Source organism: Pipistrellus hanaki (genome assembly GCF_964339955.1).
Source record: "Pipistrellus hanaki genome assembly, chromosome: 4".
NCBI lineage: Eukaryota > Metazoa > Chordata > Mammalia > Chiroptera > Vespertilionidae > Pipistrellus > Pipistrellus hanaki.
Window position 1 is genome coordinate 42454903 of NC_140506.1, and position 27334 is coordinate 42482236.

At 38.3% G+C, this 27334-nt stretch overlaps 1 protein-coding gene across 1 annotated transcript in view; it reads left to right on the forward strand.

The window, feature by feature from the left end:
* The window catches only part of RASA1 (RAS p21 protein activator 1), an 82027-nt gene that overhangs the window by 14027 nt on the left and 40666 nt on the right, over positions 1-27334 (forward strand). Inside the window, exons 2-4 of the mRNA XM_084882021.1 lie at positions 19296-19448; positions 20484-20619; positions 22519-22589. Of these exons, the coding sequence (XP_084738147.1) occupies positions 19296-19448; positions 20484-20619; positions 22519-22589 (360 nt within the window). The remainder of the gene's footprint in view (positions 1-19295; positions 19449-20483; positions 20620-22518; positions 22590-27334) is intronic.

Here is a 27334-nt window from a genome sequence, read left to right on the forward strand (position 1 = left end):
AAAAAATGCCTAATATGCTGTTAATCTAATATATTTAGTTCTTATTTTTGAATTTACTTTTTAATCATTTCAATTTTATGGTTAAATTTTATGCTTACTTTTTAAAAATATTTTGTTAAACTCTATTAATTTCAGATTTATTCACCTGTGGTTGTGAAATGGATAATTTGTGAGATTTTTCTTCCTTTGATCAGTCTTGCTAGAATTTGTTGATTTTATTAGTCTCTCCAACAACTAACTTTTGTTTATTTTAAAAGTTTTATATTATACCTTTGTTTTTATATTTTTGCTTGTTTTCTTTTATTGCTTCCTACATATTGGCATGTCATTAATTTTCAATTAAATATCAGACATTATATTAGATAATTTATAGTGGATCTGAATGATACTTGGCTAAAGAGGATGATCATTCTTTCTTCCCCTTAGCAAATAAAATGCAGTCAAATCACCTTAATCACAAAATTTTCAAATACTTCATTGTGCTGAGCGTCATCCCTTTAGCTTTAGGATTCACTAACCATCTCCAGAGGGAAATAGTTCAGTCTGGGGTTCAGGTCTGTCTGTCTCTCTTTTACGACCAGAATCCTGGCCCTTCAAGTCTCTAATGTGTTTCACCAGTTTTGTTAGATGGCCAAAACCTCCAGTGGATCTTTTCACCTCCCCCTTCCCCCCGTAGGACCCAGATAGAAGAATTGGGTCTTTTTCTTCTTCTTTAGGAATTAGCCTCTTAGTTTGGTCAAATACTCTGAGTGAAAAAGTTACAAAGTGGCTGCTGAATGGCAATCTGCTTTCTCTGAAATTCTGGCTCCTCGGTTCTTAGATTGCCTCAGCAACTTTCGGATGACTTGAAATAGACAATGCCCCCTTGTATCTTGTTTGCCTTTTGTAGTTATTATTGGTGGGAGAATTAATCTACTACAAATACTGCTAAAAGTATTACATGAATACTTCTTGTGGGGGGAAAAAAAAAGGACACAAAAAATGAAAAAAAACAGGGAAAGTCTCCACTTCTTTATATCTCCCCAGTGTCACTGCTCTTAGCAGTAAATCATTGGCTACTATTATATATGTATATGCTTTATGCATAACTCTAGAAAAAAGCAGTGGCCACTTAGAGAGGGTATGTAATATACACAGATGCTTTTCATTTTTTGCTTTTGCCCAAAGCCAGGGTCAGGACACTTTTTTTTTTTTTTTTTGAGACAATGCTACCTTTTTATTTTTTTCTTCCAAGGTTCTACCTACTACTTCAAAAGAGTCTTGTCACCTATGTTAATGCTTGGCTTGCGGACTGGGGGATCTTGTCACCTATGTTAATGTTGACTTGTCACCTATGTTAATGTTGTAACAAGATTAACATAGGTGACAACACAGGTGAGCTATTAGGAGCCAGCGGTCCAGGATTGTGAGAGAGATATCCGACTGCTGGTTTAGGCCTGACTCCTCCCCCCTTTGACGAATTTTGTGCACTGGGCCTCTAGTAATGTTTAGAACTATGATCAGATTATACAGGGTGGGGCAAAAGTAGGATTCCATTTGTGAGTGCACAATACAAATAGTTTATTTTTTCATTATTATATTATTTTCTATACAAATAACTGTAAATCTCTTTTTGCCACCCCCCCCCCGTACATTTCATCTGACTTTAAGTAACTGTATTATCAGTCTTCATATACCATGAATCAATTAGTATATAGCAATTGATTGAATTTAGAAACAGATATGAGAATCCAGATGTCTTCTATTAAGTTAGCTCTCAAAGATTTATATAAAAATGTGAGTGCTTGGTCCCCTTTAAGGGGGTGTGCAGGAGGCAGCTGATACATGTTTCTCTCTCCCTCTCACTTCCTCTCTACCTGAAATCAATAAAAGCATATTTAAAAAATAAAAAAAATGTAAACTAATGTTACTTTTTTCATTAAACGGATTTTGAAAACAAAGAGTAGGTAGGTTTTATTAATTTAATTTTGCGTTAATTAAAAATTAATAGTAAGCATTTTAAGTGTTCTCAGTTTTAATTTCTAATATCATTAATATTGATAGATATAACCTACATAAAAAAATTTCTTTGGTTCCAGTAACTTTTTAAATATGTGAAAGGTCCTTGAGACCAAAATGCTGGTAATAGAAGAATGAGACCAAAGCTAAACTAAGGGAACAGTAGGCTTGTAATTGGGATTAACCAGATAACTGGACAGGGATTTAAATTATGTCATGAATCTCCACTTTTATCTCTTTATCTGTTAGGTCCTGTCAGCCTCATTCTTACTATAGACTGGCTCTTCTAAGTGGTGGAAAAAATAAGTAAACAGAAACCCTTTCTTTGACATTGCATCCTGTAACTTTTATCATCAGAGTATAACTTTTTAATCTAATGTGAAAAAAAAATACATGAAAAGAAGTTTGAATCTACTTGATTCAGTGCTTACCACGGAATGATCAGTTTTGATTAAATCAGTTTTTCAAACAAAAGGAAAGCTTTCTCAGAAACCATATTGTTGGAATTGGGGGAGAAAGAGGACCCAGAGAGGGTGTGAGTCTGTTTTCTCTGAATGCAATGGGTGAGGAACAGGCAGCTTTCAAGTCAGCATCTTTTTTTATTTTTTTGTTTGTTTAATATATTTTATTGATTTTTTTTACAGATAGGAAGGTAGAGGGATAGACAGTTAGGAACATTGACGAGAGATAAACATCATTCAGCTGCCTCCTGCAACCAAGGTATATGCCCTTGACAGGAATTGAACCTGGGACCCATCAGTCCCCAGGCTGATGCTCTATCCAGTGAGCCAAACCTGCTAGGGCAGCATCTTTGAATGTCAACAAGCTGTACAGATTGCAAAAAATAATGTGAATTTAGCGTAGGAGAAGTAGGGATATCCAGGTGAGAGAACTAATATTTCTACTTAAGAATTTTTTTATGAGAGAATTTATGTGATCCACTAGCATTATATACTAAGTGATTTTTAGATTTAAAATATCACTTTGGCAACAGTCGTCTTTAGATGATTGAGGAGATGAAATTTTGGCTCTGCGTGGTGGCATAGGTAAGAGTGATTAAATTTTTTGAATGGAGATGGAAGGACAGTGCAGGTTGAAGAAATAGCTTGAATGGGAGAATGCAAGGCATTCTGTAGTTAGGCTAGATATGTGGATTCCAGTAAGGGATTATGACTTAGAATTTCAGCATAGGCAGGAATTTTTGACTAATTTGTTTTTCTCAACTATCCACCTGCCAATGCTTACTGTGTTCAAAGAATTATATAACCGCTAGACTAGACAATTGTGAAGATGATTTAAATGACCTCATTATCCTCAAGTACTTTTCAATTTAATGGAGAAAACAGATGTGAAAATGACTATATAACATATAAGGCAAAATGTCAAAAAAGAAAAAAAGAAGAAATAAGCTGGGGAGCGTGGTAAAAGATTAATTATGACCAGAGAATGAAAAGATGGAACTTCAGTTTGTCATTGCTAGTCATTGAAGAATGACAAAGGGCTGGCAATGAGGGCATTTCAGTGGAAAGGAATTGGATGATTAAAGGGATAGAGGTTTGAGAGTGTGTGCTTGATATATTTTGGAAGTGCAAACAGTCCTGTGAAGAATGGAAATATAAAAATTACTAAATGCCATGCCAATAGTTTAGACTTAATTCTATAAGCAATGGGACTATTTCAGTTTTTGAGTTGTGACTTAGGTATAGTTGTTTCTGAAGGTATTATTACAGATGTAGAATGAAATGGAAAAGCAAAGGAAGCTAGACCTATTGCAGGAATTCCTACACATGATGAGGAAGGCCATTGACAGTGGGAAGGAAAAAGATTAGATAAAAGGGCACTGAGAATTCGGAATTTTAAGGCTTTTTGACTGATTGCAGAGAGGAATGAATAAGTCAGATAATGAGAGGTTTATACTATCATAGGTTGAATCATGTAATTGCTTTATTGTGACTATAAAAAACAACTATATGGTTTTGCCTAATAGCTTGGATGAGTAGATTGATGTATGACATAAGATGAGAAGTGGGAGAGAAAGAAGAGGTTAATAGAAGGGATGTGGGGAGAATGAGGATGAGATCATTTTTTTTAAAATTTATTTTTATTTTTTATGTATTGGGTTTGAGTTACCTGTTGAGATACCCAGATTGAAAAGTCCAGGAGCTATTGAAAATGCAGGTCCCTCCTTCAGGTTAATGGAGAGATACAAATAAAGTGCATTGGTTAATACTCTATAATGACATCAGATGAATATGCTGAATATTTTATATTACATTATTGGTGCGTACCTTTTTTTTTTTTATTTTGGAGCTTAGAAACAAAATTTTCTTGAATATTATACCAGTTTTTGAGGACATTATATTTGGGAACTAGGCAGAATGAGGTTTACGAATTATTTAAAATGTAAGGTATTTTATGTTAAAATGGGTATATTCTGATTTTCCTGTTCACTGTATTCATAAACAAGTAGAGAATTGTGTTGCAGCTCTTATTAATGGCTAACTGGCAAAAGCTTCCTTTTTAAAAACCTTGTGTTTTTAAAAAAATATGCTATATTCTGGGATTTTCAGAGAACATGTCAATTAGATAAGTATAGAGTATACTGTTGGATACTCATGTTAGAATATGGGAGAGGGTCATAAATTGATATTCTATGTATTGTTAAACAAGCAGCAGCATATTGAGAATAAGTCTTGTTTTCCAATTTTTATATATTAGTAATCAAGGAAACTAAATACTTCCTAGCGTTTATGGTTTTTTGTTTTGCTTGAGAACAATGTTGATATGAAATAGTGTATTACAGGTAAAAGAATAAATCTAATTAAAAAAATGAATATGTAGGGTTATCCTTCAAATTCTATTAGTGAAAGTTCACATTTTTAATCAAAATTTTCTATGGTTTCTTAGTTTAGTTGTAATTCAGTTTATTTATAATTTCATTACATTTTAGAAAAAAAGTAGATATTCAAATCTATCAAAGTTATATATTTTAAACTGACATTTTTTGTGTATAAATTTCAGATAGTTATTAATGTTTGATTTATTTTTGTTAGAATGTCTTGAGACCAGATCTATTATCTGAAATGATAAGCTAGAAGAGTATAAATTTAAAGCAAATATGAAGAACAAGTATTATCTTTGCACTCCAATCTTTAACACATGCTCTCGCCCTAACTGGTTTGGCTCAGTAGATAGAGCGTCAGCCTGCAGAATCAAGGGTCCAGGTCTGATTCTGATCAGGGGCATGTACCTTGGTTGCGGGCACATATGTGGTAGGGAATGTGCAGGAGGCAGCTGATGAATGTTTCTCATCGATGTTTTTAACTGTCTATCCCTCTCCCTTCATCTCTGTAAAAAAAAAAAAAAATCAATAAAAAATATTAAAAAGAAAAAAACAAAACAAATGCTCTCTCTCATATCATTGTTCTTGCTATAGTACCTCCCTAGAGAACAATTCTTTCTTTGGATGGTTAATATGGTTATTTTATTGAGGGCCTATTGGTTCATAATGCACTTGAAATGTAAAAGATTCATTATGAAAAAAAAAAAAAAACTCTTCAAAAGTTAGTGAAAGCTTATTCTGATTTTCAGATAAGCAGCAGACAGTTAAATTAAAAAAAGAAAATATTTTCAAGAGGGAGAGGAAGGGAGATTGGTTGATTCTTATATGTGCCCTGACCAGGAATTGAACTTGGCAATCTTGGCTTTTAGGGACTATGCTCTAACCCAGTGGTCGACAAACTCATTAGTCAACAGGAACTGAAAGAAGTTCAGCAAGTAACATCGTAAATCTAGTCTAATTGTAAAACTTATATTCTTTCCATTTCATCTGATAAGAATTTGTCTTATGAAGTATATTTTGAAAGTTGAAGGTATTATTATGTTTCTATATCTATATATAAACTTTATTTGGCTTGTATATTTCCCTCTTTTTCATCTTCTTAGTCTCTCCCTTTTTCTCAATTAGTTGCTACTTATCTTTTTTTTTTTTTTTTTAAAAAGTATACTTTATTGATTTTTTACAGAGAGAAAGGGACTGGGATAGAGAGCTAGAAACATTGATGAGAGAGAAACATCGACCAGCTGCCTCCTGCACACCTCGTACCGGGGATGTGCCTGCAACCAATGTACATGCCCTTGACCGGAATTGAATCTGGGACCTTTCAGTCCGCAGACCGGCGCTCTATCCATTGAGCCAAACCAGTTTCGGCAGTTGCTACTTATCTTTTATTTTATTTTTATTTATTTTTTAAAGCTACTTATCTTTCAGATTTCTGTTTGGCAATCAATTTTTTCAAGAAGTGTATGCTAAAATCTTGAGACTGATAATTTTTCTATATGCCCGCACATTCTAGAACTTCCTGAATCAGATTGAAATTCCTTGTTTTATTTCTATTCTCTACCAGATCAAAAACCTCTATGTAATAGTGTTCTATGGTGTGAATTTGATTTTTCTACAATTAGCTCAATGCTTGACATACACTTTGTTGGAGATGGACTGAATCAAAGGCAATATTAAAGTTTGCTTTAAACTTTCAGATTTGGTGTTTTAAAGATATATATGTCCTAAAATATATATCTTTAAAGATATATATATCCTAAATTACAGGATAAGAAATGTTTTAGCTGCAATAGGGAGGAATCACCATACCCTCCAAAGTTTTAGATTGAGCATTGTAAAATTAAAAAGCAGCACGTGCGCGCGCACACACGCGTATTTGTTTTTAAGTAAAGGATTGCTTCAAGGAAGTTGGATCAGACGGCCCACAAGTAATTTCATTGCCCTATTTTCATGCATTTAGTGGTATGACACTAATTGTTGAAGTTCTAAGGAAAACTCAACTATAAAAATGTAGTTCTGAAGAATGACATAGATATAAGACGTTGAGGATATGAGGTAGGAACTGATGTTAGCCTTCTGTTAGGTGGTGTTGTATTTTATTTTTTTAAACCTCTTTGATTATTGTGTACCATTTTTGGAGAGAAGGGCTTTTTCTACTCATTATATGTTTTCTAGGGTGATTGGAGATAAGGGTAGTGAGAAAAGAATTGGTTGAGTGCATTTTAATATAAACTTTTGCTCCCGCCTTTTGTGTATTAGTCTTTCACTGGACTTATATTTTTGGTGGCTAGAGCATGTGAAAATGCTGTTTCTTTCAAAATGCTTCCTCCAAATGAAAACCTTTTTTGGATTTTGCAAATATGTTATCAGTGGCAAAGCAAATAGAATTTCTGATCTTGCCTTGAACTGATTTGATCTGAGGTATAAAACTAAGTACCTATGTATATACACTTGATATTTGCCTGAATATAAACCTACCAAAGATGTCTAACATATGATTGTCTTTTCTTAAGTTTGTGATGTAGTTGGTTGAAGGGGTTCTACACATATTATGTTTAACCTAGTAGTTGTTCAAGTGAATTTACTAGGAACTAAATTTTAGCCTCTACATAATGATAAAATGACAGTATTAGGTATATTTTCTTTATTTTCCCCTTCACTTTAAAAAGTCAGTTTTTTTTTTGTTTGTGTTTTTTTAATCCAGAAAACTATTGCAGAGGTACCATCACAGCAGAGATGTACAGTAATAAGTTAGGTGGTGGCTGTGGGTGGGGTGGCATTGGGCATGCACCACAGGAACTAAGGCTATGACAGAGAGTCCCTTCTCAATAATTTATATCAGGGTAAAATAGCACAAAAATAAATATTGAAATGAAATTGCTCAGTGCTGAGGCGAGGGGCCAGGGTGAGCCTGCCCCTGGGAAAGGCAGGTGCCCTTAGGTAGGACTCCAGTCTGAAGCACAGGAGACAGAAAACATACCCACATGACAGGGCCCTCACCTCTTCTCTTAATAAAAACCCATATATTTAATGTGACAGGGAAGTTTCAATAATCTGAAAGGAAAAGCATAAGGGACATCACCAGTCTTACTTTTGTGACCCCTGTCCCCATGGAGTGGGCTGGGGGAGCCACCTGTGTCCACTCTGGGAACCCTGCACAGCTGCTGAGCGGGACATCTGGCCAGGCCACTGGCCCAGTTGTTGGAGCCCGCAGGGGGAGGAAGGGGTTGGTGGGTGGGTGGGCAAAGCTCCAACCTGGTCCCTCAGCCTGCAGCTCTACTGTAAATTGATAGTATCAAACAGGAAAATGATAAAATCTGACGATAAAATGTGTATGGAACCATTCTCTCTCTCAAATATCCCCCAGGATCCTTACTGATATCCAATGTGAATTACCTGCTACAGCTATGTCATCGACAGCTTCCTTACACCCAGTCTCTGCTCTAGGGTGCAGCTCGCTCAGCCTCCGCTAGCCCCCAGGACAGGGCACAGCCATGGGTCAGCCAGTCATATGCTGTCATTCTGTGTTGGACACTGTGAGGACGTGGCACCTTCTACCCCTTCTCCAGTGCAGCAGGCATCCTGCCTGGGGTGGGGGCTTCACAACTTGCTTAGTCTTTCTGGGGCCGGAGCCCAGGCTTTATTCAGGCCAGTTATGGGGATGGGGCCTGCAGCTCACCCAGCCTCTTCCCAGGATGGGCAGGACAGGACAGGTACACCTGCAGCAGCTCCGAGGGAGGGATGCTCCAGCAGAGGTCACCGAGGTCATCTGTGGCTCTGAGACAGGTTGCAGAGGCAAAGGTTGCAGGAGATGATTAAGCACCAAGGTTGCAGAGTCCCCCTATCCTCTCTGCTCTGACAGACCATGCAGGCCCCAGGAGGCTGGTCTGCATCCCAGTGCCCCCACCTCCTTGTTGTCACACCCTTCCTTCTTCACCTTCTGTACCTTCTTCACCATCTGTCATCCTGCTCTCCCCTCCTCCAGCAGCAGGAACCAGGCATAGCCCAGCTTCCCCCATTCCACCCAGAACTCCCCTTCCCCTTCTGGCCTCAGCCTCCCCTCTCCCCCTCACCCCCAGCCCCATCTAACCCTCTCCTCCCATCAGCATCTGGCTTTGTGGGTGGCAGCAGGGCCAGAGGGCTGCAGCTGGGACTGGGGACCTCACTGGTCACCCTGACACAGGGACACTTTATAGTACCCAAGCAACTCTCCACGTAAACACCCCCCCCCCCCCCCAAGTGACCGCCTGTAAGAAGCTGCTGCTCCAAGCCCTGGAACTGCTGGGCCCTGTTATAACGGAGGCTCCCCGCCATGCACAGCCTTCCTCCATCCGCTGCCTGGCACAGGGCTCAGCTGAGGCAGTTACGATGCGTGTGGACAAACGGTTCCTCCTCGGACAGCAGAGCTACCGGGGCAGTAGGGCTCCTGGTCACAGCAGGTTTCAGAGGCTAACTCATGCTGACAGCTGCTGAGGCTGGAAGACAGGCCTTGCCCTGGGCTTTGGGCCAGGAACGTCAGAGGACCTTCCCCGGCCCCGACTGCCTTACTCCCTGGGAAACAGACCCTGAAGCGACAGCCTGGAAAGCCAGTGGCCGAGGGCAGCCAGTGCAGGTGCGTGGGCACATGTGGGCAAGTGCAGGAAGGTGTGCAGCATGCAGGTTCACGAAATCCTATTCTCCACCCTGCCCACGGGAGCCTTGTGGAGTCTGCACGTGGACTGTATGTGTGCGTGGGGGTGTCTGTCCCCATAACCCTCTGATAGCACGAGTGCCACGGGCACTAGGAGGCAGCCGAGAAGGGCATGGAGTGGGATTTGACATTGGTGACGACGCTGGTGGTGGCCACCGCGGGCCATTCTGCGCGCAAAGGTCAAGGCCTTCTACTTGGCGCGGAGCCGAGCGTGTCATGGCTGGCGTTCTCCTAGGCCAACTTCTCTACTTCCCGCTGCAGCGCCATCGCTGCCACTCCAGCTCCTCCTGCATTACCCTCTTGATGTGCAGGTGGCCGTGTAGTCGCTGCTGCAGCAGCACCAGCTCCTCCTTGGACAGGCCCCACAGATGCCGGTTCAGCTCCTGCACCGACATTGACACCAGCTCTTCGTCCGTGCCAGGCGTTGGCCGGCTCAGCAGCTCCTCTCCACCAGGATCACTCGAAGTGCGCACGTGCGGCCATTGCCCGGTGCCACACAAACCTGCAAGGCCGTGGCCCACACGGGTGCTGCCGTGTGACCCTCAGTGTCTGAAGCAGGGCTGACACAGGCAGGTGGGTGCCTCAAGCTGAGACAGTCAGAGCTCTGTCTGTAAATCCCATCCCGCCCACACCTGGGGTCTACCACTGGCCCCCATAAAGGAGTCCTTCTGAACCTCAGGGCCAGTGCCTCCTGAGGCCACAGCCCCTGACTCCATCATCCCCTCTCATGCGCTTCCTCCAGCCAACAGCCCCATCCTGTTCCATTGTCAGGGCCTCTTCCCTGCAGGAGACTGGTCAGAGACCTGCCTGGGGTCCGCCCACTCTCACCCCGCTTACCTTGAATACCTTGTTTGGTTTGGGATTAGTCCTCATAGCCTGGGCACCATCACCTGGACCAAACTGCCTGGAAATAGAAACTGGTGTGCCGCGGGCCTGTGGCCCAGTTTCTTTTTCTTAACCACCAGCCCAGACAGTTCGACTGTAGGAACTATGTTCCTACAGTCAAAGTAGGAAATGTGGGACCTTTAGGAGAATAAAGTAGTCTTAGCAAATTTGTGTTGTATTTGTCTAGCCGACCGGAAATAACCAATTTAATTTCAGAAAGGACAAGCATGTGTAAGAAAATCTGGTTAGCATCTTTGGGAGTTACAGAAAAACTTAGAAGTTTGTAGTAGGATCAAGCACTCAGAGTCCCAAATGATTCTGGTGATAGAAGAACTTTCTTGGCAATTGTATTTCTGCAGATATATATCTCTATAAGAACTTCTGTGCTGTTGGTGACATAGCTAAGAGGAAGGGCATAGTGGAAAGTAAAAGTGATCTGCTGGGAACTAAAATTTGGTTTCCTTGTTAGTAGAAGGAAGTCTGTTGACGGTAGCACTATTTTAATTTTTTTTTTTTTTTTTTTTTTTTTTTTTTTTTTACTGTAGTGGGCAGTTTCCATTAAAGATTGACAAGTTAGTTTTAAATAATTGTGCAGTTTGAATGAAGTATCTGTCTGAATTTAGACTAGGTTGTTAACTCATTGCCTAGATTTCTATTTTCTTCCTGGTTAGGAGAAGCCAACTAAAAAGCACAAAGGCCCCTCTTTAACCCCTCAAATGTGCTCCAACAATATACAACACGTGTTAAGAAAAAACTTTTATATGATTCCAAATTTAGAAGTAAAGTGATTCCTGCATCTTGCACAACTTGTCTTTTTTTATTGTTTTATTTAATGTATAATTATTTTTCTGGGATGCTTTGGTATTTTAGATAAAGTAATTGTGCATTTTCTAAGTTAATGAAATCAAGGGACTCCACATCTACCTGTAACATTTTTCAACTGAAATTTGCAAAGCTAGCTGAAAAACATTTATTTAAAATTTCCTGATGTTTCCTTTTCCAATCTTTGGGGGATGGACGAGGGACCTGCCCGAGTACCCGGTGAGAATGAGAATGAATGAATTTGCCTTTAGATACAAAAACATTATCACAGCATATCAAATACATTCTTTTCTTGCCATCCTTCAAAGAATGCAGGTTGGGGCAAAAATAGGCAAAACAGTTTATTCTTGTATTACTTAATAATAATAGTACTATTTTCCTTATAAACAATTCTAAAACCTACTTTTGCTTTACCCTTTATATCCATATTTGGGAAAGAGTGGTGCTATTTGAAGGTTTTCTTCTAGAGTTGCCAGGATAAGTGGAAGAATTTCTAGTTTATAAATACTACAGTCCTCCATTCCCAATTAATGTTGATCTGTAATATTCAAAAAGGAGTTTTGGGGGAAATTTTCTTTTTAACATCTATGCTTTATCAGAAATAAGAATTGGTTTCTCCTATTCTCTTCCAAATTTTAATGAATAGAAAATAGGAAGATAATTGTGGTTTAGATGACTCATTATCAACAGTCATAAATTTGTTATTTTCATTGATGAAGTATTAATGAGTACTGTAGTTTTTTATATGTGTATAATTTATATGTTAATATGTATTAGTCATTTAACAATATCAAGCCAATCTTGTATGAGGTAGGTATTGTTATTATTGGGTAGGCAACTAAGTAATTGCGGATTTTAAAACAATTTTTTCATGGAACTAAATAACTTTATTCTGTGATGTATTGCCCATTTTGATCAATGACCTTTTGCCATCTTTCAGGCAGCATCATAATCCCACGTTCAAAAAACTTCTGGTTTTTATTAGCAAAAAACTGAATCAGGTACGATTTGACATCATCATCATCATTGAAATTTTTACCATTCAAGGAGTTTTGTAAAGATCGAAACAAAAAGTAATCAGATGGTGCAAGGTCAGGACTATATGGTGGATGTGGCAAAACATCCCAACCAAGCTCCATTAATTTTTGCCGAGTGACCAAAGATGTGTGTGGCCTTGCATTGTCATGATGGAATACAACACCTTTTCGATTTGTCAATTCGGGCCGCTTTTCTTCAACTGCGTTGTTTAATTTCGTTAGTTGTTCAATGTAGACATCAGAATTGATCGTTCGGTTGGGTGGTAAGAGTTCAAAGTAGACAATTCCTTTGTAATCCCATCAAACTGATAACAAAACCTTCTTTTGATGAATATCAGCTTTTGATGTTGTTTGAGTTGGTTCACCTGGCCTGCTCCACGATCTTTTCCGCTTGATATTGTTGTAAACAACCCATTTTTCATTGCCAGTTATCAGTCGTTTTAAAAATGGATCATTTTCATTACGTTTCTTTAGCAAATCGCAGCTGCTAATGCGTTGCGTTAACTGTGATTCTTTCAGTTCGTGAGGAACCCATGTATCGAGTTTTTGAACATAGCCAAGTTGTTTTAAGTGATTTTCAATGCATGTATGTGATACATGAAGCTTCTCTGCAATCTCACGTGTTGTACTGTGACAGTCCGAATTGATTATTGCTTTGATTAGGGCGTCATCAACTTCAACTGGACGACCAGAGCGTTTTTCATCTTTGAGTGAAAAATCACCAGAACGAAATTTGGCAAACCAATTTTGACACTGCCGTTCTTTTAAGGCTTCGTCACCATAAACAGCACATAACTTTTTATGAGCTTGCGATGCGTTTTTCCCTTTGCAGAAATAAAAAAGCAAAATATGACGAAAATGTTCCTTTTGATTTTCCATTTTTCAATGAACGCCAAACGAAAACTACAAAACAGATCAAAAAACTTTTTTTTACTGATTAACAGCTGAATAGCCAACTATCAAATAACAAAATGTGTTTTACATTTGTACTACGTCTGCAAACCTAAAAATTCAACTGAAGCCATATATGTGTGAAACCCGCAATTACTTAGTTGCCGACCCAATATTTTATAGATGAAACTGAGGTTTGGAAATTAATTTGCCCATGTTTGTACAGTGAGGTGGCAGAGTTAGGTAGGATTAAAACATAAGCAGTGGCTTTAGAGTCTTTACCCTTAACCATTATGCTATAGTCTATGTAGTTCTTTTTCATTTTTATATTTTTCTTTGAAGGAGTTTAAGACAAATATTTAACTTATTTTGAGGTTAAGATAGAGATTATTTCCCCAATTTTATAACTGAGGTACAAAATAGTGACTTGACCATAGTTATGGAAATGGTTTCTGCTAAATCTTGGTTTCATCAGAGAGCTTAGTTTCTTTTGAAGGATTTTAGGGGGGTGTCAGCATAGACATTTTTCTTTGAGCTCTATCAGCCTAAATTGTTTTCATATTGTTTTAGAAGCTGTCCTCAAAGATTAGAACTTGGTTATTGTAGACATTAAAGAAAAAAATTTACCTTTTTTTCTACATTGGCAGGGAGGTCGAAGTTTTTCTAACATTGTTTTATGATTCAACACATGTTCCTTTATTTAACAAATACTTTTGAAATTAATATTTTAAAAGTTCAGTTTATGAGTTATAATTGCCACTGATATAAACAGAATAGAAAGTTTTATTTAGGTGATTAGCCTGCAGATAAATGGTAATCTTCATATTATGCTAAGAGTTTCTTCATACCCCTAATATAACCCTTCACTTTGTGTTTTTGCAAGTATTCTAGATTCCAGTTGCATTTTTTACTCTTGTTTTTTAACTTATTTGAAAACAATCACCAGTAAGATTATCCACCACTACCTCCCCCAGGACAAGCCCCCACAGCCCCAGTCTCCATGTCCATTGATTATGCTAATATGCGTGCATACAAGTCCTTTGGTTGATCTCTTACCCAAAGTTATTATTTTAGATCAGTGTTTCTGTCTTGAACTTAATACCCATTTTAATACCAAAGTCTTCTAGAAGGTACACATATATAAAAACTAAAAATCACAAGTATATCTTTTATATATTAGTCAAGGCCTTTAGTTAGGTATTTATTATACACTAGTGTCCTGGTGCACAGATTCATGCACGTTGAAAGGAAATTAATTAGAAGAAATATTTTAATATCACTATTTGCATCTTACTAATGAAAAGAAAATAGGATTCTACTGACTCTCCTATCTACTTACTCCAGGACTTTGTAAGGATCAAATGAGATGAGGCAGGGAAAATGCTTCACAAACATTTGGTTAAACTGGCTATAAAGCAAGTCAGGTTCTTGGGCTGAAGAAACTCCAAGGATGCTAGTTGCTAGGGAGAGGAAGCTAGGCATTGCTAAGAGACGTCTTTACCTAGCTCCCACAGTGGCCGTTTCTGGGTTGGGCAGGGTTGTGGGCCACATTTTACGCCATGGGGTCTTGGCAGCATTGGCTGTGATTTGGTGGGGTGTTGCTCTGGGGTGGTGGCAGGGCCTGTGTCCCATTTGGGGGAAGCCAAGTATTGGTTTCTCGGCACTAGGTCTGTGGTGCTGTTTATTTTTAAGTGGCCAGTTTGCATCATGGCAGCTCCTGCATTGAGCACCTGTCTCCCGGTGGTCAGTGCACATTAGAGCTACCGGTTGGATGGACAGATACTTAGTCTTTTATATATATAGACTAGAGGCCCGGCGCGCAGATTCATGCACCATTGGGGTCCCTCAGCCTGGCCTGTGCTCTAGCAATCCGGGATCCCTTGGGGGATGTTGGAGAGCCAGTTTCAGCTGGATCCCTGTAGGCCAGGTTAGGGACCCCACTGATGCACGAATCCGGTAGTCATTGTGCGTCATAGCTACTGGCGGTCACTTAGGGGTGTGTGTGTGTGTGTGTGTGTGTGTGTGTGTGTGTGCGCGCGCGCATGCGCGCACAGAGGCCTGATGCACAAAATTTGTGTACTGTGGGGGTGGGGGGGGGGTTTGTCCTTCAGCCCAGCCTTCATCCTCTCCAATCTGGAACCCCTCAGGGATGTCTGACTACCAGTTTAGGCCTCATCCCTGTAGGATCGGGCCTAAACCAGCAGTCGGACATCCCTCTCACAGTATGGGACTGCTGGCTCCCAACTGCTCGCCTGCCTACCTGCCTGCCTGATTGCTCCTAACCGCTTCTGCTTGCCAGCCTGATCACCCCCTAGCCACTCCCCTGCCAGCCTGATTGACACCTTCCCTATAGGCCTGGTCTTCCCCAACTGCCCTCCCCTGCCAACCTGGTTGCCCCTAACTGCCCTCGCCTGCAGGCCTGATTGCCCACAACTATCCTCCCCTGCCAGCCATCTTGTGGCGGTCATCTTTGACCACATGGGGGTGGCCACCTTGTGTGAGTGCTTGAGGGTAAATTTGTATATTCTTTATTATATAGGATTAGTAATTGTGTAATGTCTCTCGCACTTCTGTTGTCTCATGGTGAGTTCACAGGATAAGGGAAATTGAATAAGCTATTTTAATCTTGATATTTTGCATAAAATACAATAGGAATTTAAGATCAAGTACACACAATTAGGAACTTAAAATTGTCCTTAATTTTGTCTTTGTTTAATTTATAAATCTGCTCTTTGGTATTATTCCATTGTAATAAAGAATTACCAGCTTTATATACTAAGGAAGTTCCAAGTATTTTCACAACTAAGGAAACTTCTGTCCTAGAGTTTGAAAATTTTGTCCTAATCATATATTATTAAATTTTAGATCTTTAAGGAACTTTCAATGATCATTAGTCTAAACTTTTCCTTTTAGATTAAAAAACAAACATGTAAAAAAAAAAACTATGCTCTTCAAAATTAAATTTTCTTGCCAAATAACCTTAAAGGTAATGATTTAACTGAGACTAGAATTTTAGAGGAATGCAATGTTAATTGTTCTTTCCCTTCTTCTAATACTGTTTAGATTGTTTTTATTTTTATTTTATTTTATTTTAAAATATATTTTATTGATTTTTTACAGAGAGGAAGGGAGAGAGATAGAGAGCCAGAAACACCGATGACAGAGAAACATCGACCAGCTGCCTCCTGCACACCCCCCACCGGGGATGTGCCCGCAACCAAAGTACATGCCCTTAACTGGAATCAAACCCGGGACCTTTTAGTCTGCAGACCGACGCTCTATCACTGAGCCAAACCGGTTTTGGCTGTTTAGGTTGTTTTTATTTTTATTTTATTTTATTTTTTTATTATTTTTTTTCATCAGATTTTTTTTTTTAATTTCCTTGTTTTTTAGATTCACTTGTTGATAGTTACGTATTTGTTGTTCATAATTTTTATCTTTCTTTACTTTCTCTTCCGAAAGAACCCCCTTCAGCAATTCATATAATTCTGGTTTGGTGGTGATGAACTCCTTTAGCTTTTTTTTTTATTAGTGAAACTCTTTATCTGGCCTTCGATTCTGAGTGATATCTTTGCTGGGTAGATTATCTTTGGCTGTAGGTTCTTACTATTCATCACCTTGAATATTTCTTGCCATTCCCATCTGGCCTGCATGGTTTCTGTTGAGAAATCAGCTGACAATCGTATAGGTGCTCCTTTATAGGTAACTACCTTCTTTGCTCTTGCTGCTTTTAATATTCTCTCTTTGTCTTTTGCTCTTGGAATTTTAATTATGATTTGTCTTGGTGTGGTCCTCTTTGGATTCCTTTTGTTTGGAGTTCTGTGCGCTTCCTGGACTTGTAAGTCTAATTCTTTCACCAGGTGGGGGAAGTTTTCTGTCACTATTTCTTTCAGTATGTTTTCGATATCTTGCTCTCTCTCATCTTCTGGGACCCCCATAATTCTGATGATGGTTCGCTTGAAGTTGTCCCAGAGGTTTCTTACATTATCTTCAATTTTCTGGATTCTCTTGTCTTCTTGCTTCTGCGGAGTAGTGTCTTCTGGCTCTTTATGTTCCAAATCTTTGACTTGATTCTTGCGATCTTCCATTCTGTTTTTAGGACTCTTTATAATATTTTATATTTCAGACAATGTATTCTTTATTTCTTGTTGATCCCTTATCATTTCTTGTTGATTTCTTATTAATTCTAGTTGATCCCTTTTCATATCCTCATAGGTCTTATCGTCCTTTTCTAGGAAATTCTTGAAAAACTTTATAAGCGTAGATTTGAACTCTACATCCAGTCGCTTTTTGTCCTCCATTTCTTTCGTTTGTGATCTATTTCGTTGTCGCATTTTTGCAGCTTCCCTGATGGGGCGGAGTTTCAGGGTGGAGCCTACAGCCTTGGTTTCCGTCAGCCCTGCCCTATGTGGCTCCTGAGTCTCAGGGTCCTTCAGTACTCGCTGCAAGCACCTCTGAGAGAAAGGTGCCCTTGATTTTCGCCTGCTACCAAACAGTAGGCTCTCCCCTAATTAGCCCGGAACTGGGGTTCAGTTCAGTTGGAAGTGGGATTGGAGGTGGCGTTCAGAGCAGTCTGGAACCCCATTCTCCTTCCCGCCAGGGCAATTCCGCGGCACAGCCAACCGTCCCTTCTCTGCGCACAATGTGCGCTCCTCCGGGACCTCCTTTCGCCGCTCCCCCAGCTCCCTCTGTGTGATCCTGGTTCCCCGGGGTCTGGCCTAGAACTGGGGTTCAGAGGAGTCGGAACTGGGCCCCAGCGCAGTTGGAGCTTTTATCTCCTTCCCACTAGGGAACGCCAGCCAGGCACTCAGCCGCCCCCTCCTCTCCGGCTCCGTCCTCTCCAAGCGTGCCGTGTGTCTCCGTACCTTAGGCTTTTACAGCTCTTCCGCACTTCCTTCTGGTTTTCTCCTTTCTTCTCGTTGTAGAATTTCCAGTCAGTCGACTTTCCTGTAGTTCTGGGTAATGTCCATTTTATATTTTAGTTGTACTTTATTAAAATTGTTGTGTGCGGCTGCGGCTAGGTGTTTACCTGAGCAGCCATCTTGGATTCTCCTCCCCCTTCTGTTTTGAAGGTTTTGTCTGTTTAGGTTGTTTTTAAATAAACCAATGAGTCAAGAATAATGCTAACCATATATTATAGCAAAAGTAGTCATAGTAGTTCAGTAGTTTTGCCTGACTTATCTCTAAATATTAAATATCTCAATGTAATATCAATTTTTGTTGTTTTCCTTGGAATGTGTCAAATTAGATTTCAAGTACAGAGGATATGTTTGGATGACTAACATTAAAAGTGTAAAGATATTTCATAAAAATTACTTTGTAGATTTGTTACCATGACCATATGAAAATTCCAATAAATTTCTAAGTATGCTTCTGTTTCTATCAATCCATGAGTCTTTTATAGGCTTAGCATGAATGATGTCAGAATTATAGCCAGTCATTTAAGCAGAGCCGCTGGTAGTATGTTAGGTAGAATATAGTTAAACTGAGAGCAGAAAAGTTAAAACAACATAAGGAATTATTTATTTCTCACGTTTGTTAAGCACATTTGAAGAATTGAGTTCAAATGAGTTATTATGGAGTAAATCATTGTAAGACCAAAGGAAATAATCAGCTTATTGATGAAATAGATTAGAAAATAGCCGTTAGTGTCATTCTATTTTCCTATTCTAGGGCAAAACACTAAAATGGAATAAAGTTTTATTTTCTCACAGGTGCCATATGCTTTATTTTGTCCAATCTTTGTTCCTTAGTATGTAGAGAAGTAACAATCATTTGTTTCCATTGTCCATCTTACTCTTATTTTTCTAAATAAGGGTTTGATTGCAATAAGTGTTTGTATCTTAAACATACAGACAATTCGGTGATAGAGAAATGGGCAGAAATGGAAGCAATTTATTAGGTGAGCTGATTAGTCTAAGCTTGTAGAGCATATTGAAAACTAAGTAAAAGAATTCTTTTGGAGAGACTGAGAAGTTAAAAACAATTGAGTTAGAACTGGAAAAGCTGCTTCAGAGTACAATGTAAATGTTCAAGTTATAAAGGTATTTATAACCTCTAGTAACTCAACTATCATTAGTAATTTTTATGGTTGCTATTTTTATTCTAATCTCGTTATTTTTCCCCTTAGGTGGTATCATGGAAAACTTGATAGAACTATGGCAGAAGAACGCCTCAGACAGGCAGGAAAGTCCGGCAGTTACCTTATAAGAGAGAGTGATCGGAGGCCAGGGTCTTTTGTGCTTTCATTTCTTAGCCTGACAAATGTTGTCAACCATTTTAGGTAAGTTTTTATTTCCATTGTGAGGCTGTATAATAGAGCTGTTTTGCTGTACTATTCGTAAAAACATCTATTTTAATAAAGGTGAATGACTCAATGACATTTAAATAATGGAAAAGGAAATATGTTTTCATTTAAATCATTTATCAGCAATTTAGAATAGAGGACGAATGTTTATATTATTGTTTAAGAGCAGTATTATTACTGGTATTACTATACTAACCACAAATGTAATTATTACTTTTGAAGTATAAATTATTTAAATTAGAAAGAAACTTTGAGTGGTAAAGTAGAAATACAGAATAACAAAAAATACAGGAAACTATTTTTAAGAGTCAAAGGTGTGTGCCCCTTAATTCATTTTAGCAACTACACTGAAAATGTAGATTTACAAATACAGATAGATAATCAAAATCTGTATGTATTAAAAAAAAAATATATATATATATATAATATATACACACACACACATACACACACACATATTTGCTTTTATTTTTATGGGCATGATTGAAAAAATCATCTACTGCATATAATGTTAATGGATAAAATGTTTGTATACCCTTGATTTTAGATTTTAATATAAACTTTAAGAGTTCCGTTATATTCTGTACTGTATTTTAATTTTTATTAGTACCACATGTATAATGGAAATTATTATACTGTGTAAATATTTCAAGAGATCTAGAAGCTGCTTTTAGCCAGAGGTTTTTATTAAAATTGCTATTCAGTCATTCAGAGGGAAAGCGAGAAGACGTATGTGAGGATGGATTCACAAATATTTTAGTGAATTGTGTAATTGAGATTTATTATGTGTTAAATATATTTCTTATGAAATGCATGCACATATATTTGTAGAAGAAATAACCTCAAGTAATTAGCATATTGTGATGATGCTAATAAGTAGTACGTATCTTAATACACAGATACAGTTAAAAGTATGAAAATTATGGATTTAAAAATTTCTTTATGGAACTTGGTCTTCACAATTATCTCTAAAGGTTCTTGTTATACTGTATTTTTTTCCTATACAAATAGGATTATTGCTATGTGTGGAGATTACTACATTGGTGGAAGACGTTTTTCTTCACTGTCAGACCTAATAGGTTATTACAGTCATGTTTCCTGTTTGCTTAAAGGAGAAAAATTGCTTTATCCAGTTGCACCACCAGAGGCAAGTAAAACTTGAATAAAATATCTTTCAAAACTTTATTATTTTACTTTAAAAATTGGAATAGCTCTCATTCAGTTTCTTGTGATGTTTATCCTATATAATAAAAGGCTAATACACAAATTGTCCCCTCTGGAGTTTGACTGACCAGGAGTTTGAATGCTTGCTATGAAGTGCTCTGACCACCAGGGGGCAACGCGGAATGAAGGAAGGCCCAGCAGCCAGCAGCAGGGGAAGGAAGGCCTTGATCAGCCATGATTGCTGGCCAAGCCTAGGGACCCTACCCATGCATGAATTTTTTTCACAGGCCTTTAGTTTAATATAATTTAAGAAGTATTTATTGTATTAAATTTCATCCGCCCCTAGTATCAGTGCAAAACTGACTACTTCTTTAAGATAAAAGATAACATAATTTTTCTGTAATTTTGTATTTGTTACTTGATTTTTTTTTTTAATAGTACTGTATAGTGATAGCCTAACAAATATTTTTGAATGAATGAGAAGTAATTAGGGATATATCATGGTGCTAATGCTGAAGTTGCTGTAAGACTCTGAAATGCCTTCTATATATACTGTATATATTATTGGAGAAAGGTTAATTTATATGGTCCATATAATTTATTTCAAACGAAATTCGTGCATGGGTGTGGTCCCTAGGCCTGGCCAGCAATCGAAGCACAAGTGTCTGGCATGGAAGGGCAGATCCCAGCTGATCTCCAGTCTTGGGCAGCCCCTGAGCCCCCATGTGCCCCCCTCCACCTGAGTCACAGTGCCTGGGTACCCATAGAAAGATGCAGTGAGCACAGCCAGATGCCGCGGGCAGGGGTGCATTGTGGACTGCTGGGCTGCTGAGCGTCGCTGCATGGAAGCTAAGTGGGCAGTGTGCTCTCTCCAGGCTGGCCTCATAGCCTGGCTCCTGCACGAATCTATGGGGAGCCTGCTGGCCCCTGCAGTCCTGGAGGCTGTGGCTCCGCTCACCCAGAAGAGGCTGCGTGGATGCCCGGTACCTTAGCGCTGAGGCTTCCCCGTTGTGCAAGCCCTGGCATCCCAGGGGAGGGTGGCAAGGGGAGTGAGAGTGAGCTCAGCAGACACCCCACATTGTCATCACACTTACCTGCCCCTGTCACCCCCTCCCTGCCCCCCCCCCCCCCCCCCCCCCAGGTAGCTGGTGAGAGATCGCAGTCCCCCACCTGGGCGCCATGGGATATTGGTCACCGCCACCTACCTCCAGTTCCCCATCCCAGCCTGAGGCCCGGCCCTGATCGGGTCTTCAGGGCCTGTTGGCCATTGGTCACTGTCTGTGGGGTGATCAGTAGGGGCCTGGCTCCCAGCCCAGCTCCCTCACTGCCTGGGAGCTGGGCAGTGGCCTGCCCCCTGCTGCTGCTGCTGGTCGCTGTCTGTGGGGCAATTGGGCCCCTGCTTGCACCCACCTTGGCCTGGCACTGCCTGCTCACTTGCTCCACCATCCTGCTGTGGCCCTGCTCTCATTGGGGCCCATCCAGGCTGCAGAGTCTCTACTGCCTCCCGCTGCCAGTGTCACGTTGCCAACACCCGCCATGTTGCACGCTGCCCCCGGTGGTCAGCGCATGTCATAGTGAGTGGTCGAACTTCTCGTTGAACTCCTGGTCAAACAATTTGCATATTAGGCTTTTATTATATAGGATTTACTGATTGCTCATAACGCTTGATACAACATATACTGTTGCAAGAATTTCTATAAAAATAACAATAAAAACAAGACGAACGTTTACAGGCTTTGGGTATTTAGAGCATCAGTAAGACATAGTTTGAGTGAGCCTGTTGGTTTTTATTGGTTTTCACTTTGTGTGGACATACTTGCTTTTACTTTGATATACAAAGGTTATTTACTTCTGTAAATCATTTTTTTTTAATGGTTTTTAGCCAGTAGAAGATAGGAGGCGTGTTCGAGCCATTCTGCCTTACACAAAAGTTCCAGACACTGATGAAATAAGGTACTTAATAACATGTTCTCATTTATCGCCATTTGAAAGATTTCAGTAACTTCTTGGTCTTGGATCTGGAAGGTTTTGGAATTTGAGGAAATAACATGCAGCAAGGTAAAGGTGCTTTTAATATTGAATCTGATGTTTTGTAATCATAGTTGGCTTATCTGTTTAGATTGTGGATTTAGATCAGAGTGGCCACAGTGAAGATGACAGGAGAAATAACTTAGCTTTTGTTAGACTATCTCTGAAAGTAAGGAGAGTTCTGTTATATTCTATACTCTATTTTAGCTTTTATTACTATGAGACATCTGTGTCTCAACTGATCATGATAATACTAAGACACTTGTGTTTTTCATTGTGACATTTGCACTGATGGTACATAAGTAAAGGCAGTAAAACTACTGGCATTACAATAATTCAAGGTAGTAGCTGTATACCAAGCATGTCAAACTCGTAGCCCACAACAAATATTTTTGCAGCCCAGCCAATATAACGGCATATAAGAAATGTTTTAATAAAATTTTGTAACTTAATTTTTACAATATCCTATTATACATAATCTATAATAATAAAAGCGTAATATGCTAATTAGACTGGATGTTCTTCTGGATGGACTACCTTCTGGACGAAGCCGGGGCTGCGAAGGAAGCCCAGGTACCGGGTGCCTGCTGGTGGCCAGAGGGAAGCCTGGGTCCTGGGTGCTAGCGGGAAGCCCGTTCTGGCAGCCGGGGGAAGGAAGGTCTCTTGCACGAATTTTGTGAATCGGGCCTCTAGTTATTAACAACGAACTACAATATTTGCTAATGACTGACTTCCATAATAGTGATGCAATCATTTTTCTTACATGCATTACACACAGGTGCACCATTTCTCTCCTCTAATACTGTCAGCGAATATTTTAGCATCCGATTGCCAAGTCATTAGTCTTATACTAACTTGTTTGGTGTGTGCAATAGGAAGTATTTTGTTTTTGGAGAATAAGAAAAATAGGTTTATTTATGTTACACTTATTAATTTTTGCAGTTATTCAGTGTCTGATAAGTTAATGTTTAAGAAAAATATTGATTTTTATTAAAATGTATTATGTTAATGATTACTCATTTATTTTAGCCCCTTGTATTCAGCATGTCTCTATAGAAATCTATGTTTCTATGAAAATTGAAGCTTTTGTTTTTTTACTGCCCACATAAATTTAAACCTTGTTTGTTTGGCCTGTGTTAGCCTTTGATTTTGACATGCTCTTTCAGTGCAGTTAGACAACAAACAAAACAGCCAGTTTCATTTAAGGTTGGTCTTTCTTTCTTTCTTTCTTTCTTTCTTTCTTTCTTTCTGTCTGTCTGTCTGTCTGTCTGTCTGTCTTTCTCTTTCTTCTCGTCCGAGAATATTGCTATTAATTTATTTTTTTATTGATTTTAGAGAGTAAAAGAGAGGGAAAGAGAGATAGAAACATCAATGATGAGAGAGAATCATTGATTGGCCTCCTCCTGCATGCCCCCCACTGGGAATCGAGCATGCAATCCAGGCATGTGCCCTTGACCAGAATCGAACCTGGGACCCTTCAGTTTGTAGGCCAGTGCTTTATCCACTGAGCCAAACCAGTTAGTGCTTTCTATTGATTTTTAAAGAGAGTGTAAAGCAGTGGGAGAGACAGAGAAATATTGATGTGAGAGAGACATTTGATCGTTTGCCTCCTGCATGAGCTCCAACCGGCACCAGGGATCGAGCCTGCAACCAAGGTATGTGCCCTTGACCAGAATTGAACCTGGAACGGACTCTTCAGTCCCAGGCTGATGCTCTATCCACTGAGCCCAAATGGCGAGGGCTTAAGATTGTTCTTGATGAAACAGTAAGAAATATTTATTTTATTAAATCTCAACCCTTGGCTATGCCTTTTTTTTTTATTATTATTTTTTTATTTTAAGTATGTTTACTTTTTCTTTTTAAAAAATATTTTTATTCATTTTTAGAGGGAGAGGGCAAGGAAAGGGACAGAAAGAGAAACATTGTGAGAGTGCAACATTAATGGCTGCCTCCTGCCTGCTCACTACTGGGGATTGAGCCCACAACTCAGATTTGTGCCCTGGTTGGGAATTAAACCGGCAACCTTTCAGTGCAGAGACGATGCCCAACCAACTGAGGCTCACCAGCCAGGGCACTATGCCTCTTGTAAATATTCTGTGTGATGAAATGGGAAATACTGTACAAATAAAGCACCACATATTCACTGTGAAGTTCAGTATTTTGAGAAAAAGCATTGGGTTTAGAGCTGAAACAGATGCTGCTTTTGTGCACAACATTTTTACTTAAGAGAAAGAGAGGCAAACTATGGTTATTCATTCTCAAGATTTGACTTTGTGTTTTAAAAAAGGTGAGTCTGTTACTTCAAGGAATATACCTGGCAGTATTTGTTGCCATTGACAAAATTTAATTTGAGCTTTCAAGCAAAAATTAGAATTTGGAAATCTTATATCTGCCTTCAAAAATTTGACAACATTCCAAATGTGTAATGAGAGTGGTAGAAAGTATGTGATGTTTTGATAGTGTATAATGTATTTACATCTGGAAGATCTGCATAGCTCAGTAAATTAGTATTTTCTAAATGATCAAGCATGATGTTACAAAATTATGTATAAGTAAAAGATCCTGTCAAAGTATGAGACCCACAAATGATTATCATTGGAATGGGTACAGAAAGATTATTGATATATAGTTTTGGATTCCACATTACAATTAACCTTAAAGAAAGTGCCACTTCTTGAGTTTTTGTTAAAATATCATCTGTAATTATTTGAGAGGCTATTAAAATATTCATCAGTTTTACAACTACATATTTGTATGAAGTCAGATATTCTTTATATACTTTAAGCAAAATATCATATTGCAACAGATTAAATGAGAAAAAAAAAAAAGATAGGAAAATCTATCAGTTTTCAGTTAAGCCAGACATTGAGATTTACAAAAATGTAAAACATGAATATTCTCACTACACTTAAAAAAAAACAAAAAACATATATATATATAATTATTTTTAATGTTTCATTACTATGTAATGGGGTATATTATTATTAAAGGAATTAGTACATATTTTAAAACATTTATATTTTAAATGTTTAACCCATATAACCCATATAAATAAAAACCTTTTAAAGTACCAATTTTTAAGAATGTAAAGGGGTCCTGAGAGACTGCCTCAGAATCAAGAAATAGTGATCTAGGAAGACGAAAATTTAAATAAGAATTTTAATTGTAAACAATTTAAAAAATATGTTTGAAGTTGAGAATCTTTTTTGAAATTTGGGTATACCTGTGAAGTTTTTTAGGTAAAAATATCTGAAGATTGATGAGATTTAGCAAAGTACTTTATGGTGAAAATGCAAAATAATATAGAATGAATCTTATATTGTTTGTACTGATAAGTTTTTTATTTTTAAATTTTTGTGTGTTTTTGCACCATAAAAAGTTAATAGTATAGCAACAATGACAGAAGACAAAAATAAAGTAAAAACTCAGATGACTGCTTTTGACCAATATATGACACTTGTCACTTCTCATTTCTCTTTTTTTCTTGCCCATATGAAATCCCTTTTTTACTCAATAACTATTTTATTGAATGTATTAGTTAATGTAGTTGGTTTTAAAAAGGAAAAATTTACTTTTAAGTGGTAAAGTCTGCTTGCTATTCAGCTAGTAAAATACTGGTTACCATTAACAATATTTGTGGAAATCAAGATAGATTGCAAACAACCCCCCCCACCTCCCTGAAGGGATATACAGAAAGAACAAGGGACAACTATATAGTGATAGCCAAAGGGAAAGAGGGTGGGAAGAGATAGAAACAGGCAAAGGTGGGGGATAAATGGGAACGGAAAGAGACTTGACTTTGGGTGGTGAGCACATGATGCAGTGTGCAGATGATGTTTAATGAGTTGTACACTTGAAACCTATATGGTTTTATTAACCAGTGTCAATAAAGTAAAAGTAAACTATTTAAAAGATAGAATGCAGTATTCTATGCTTATTCAAATTGACTATAAAGTATTGTATACAAGTATTTTGTTCTTAAACTTGTTCAAGAAACCGTGAAGCTTGAGATAGCCTGGAAAAAAGTTTTTTAGATTTACCTAATTGAACTTCAGTTTATGAATATTAAGACTGAAAGAAAAATTGATAAAGAAATATATGACACATTTGGATATTGCAATAGGATCAGTGGTAGTATCTTACCAATCTTGAAACCTTAAGCCTTCAGAGGCATTTATTCAAGCCTAAAAAGGAAGGTTTAAGGAATTATTGATGGTTTTACATTGAAAAGAACAAGGTAGTATAGGCATCCCTTTACTCAGAAATTGATAACAAAAAACATGCATGTGTTCTCAGGTGTTTACCAAGGAACCACTTTTAAAGAAAGAATGCTATACTTGTTGGCTCATGGATGTCTGAATGAATTAAACAAAACCTAATATTTTTATTAGAAAATTGTTAATTCTTGTAAGATTTTTAATAAGGCTAATTGTGCTTATGTCAAATAAACTTTTTCTAAAGTAAGTATCTTGTGTATGTGTAATGAGTTAATTACTTTGTGTTTATAATTTTATATCTAATTACCTCTGAAAGATAACATTGAAACTTAAATTTCCAAGTTCAGGTTTCTTGGAGTTATACTCCAAAGCCTACAATACCCATGTAATTATTGTTTACAAAAATTCCAATTTGAATCTAATATAATTCAATGATACATATAGTTCAGGGAC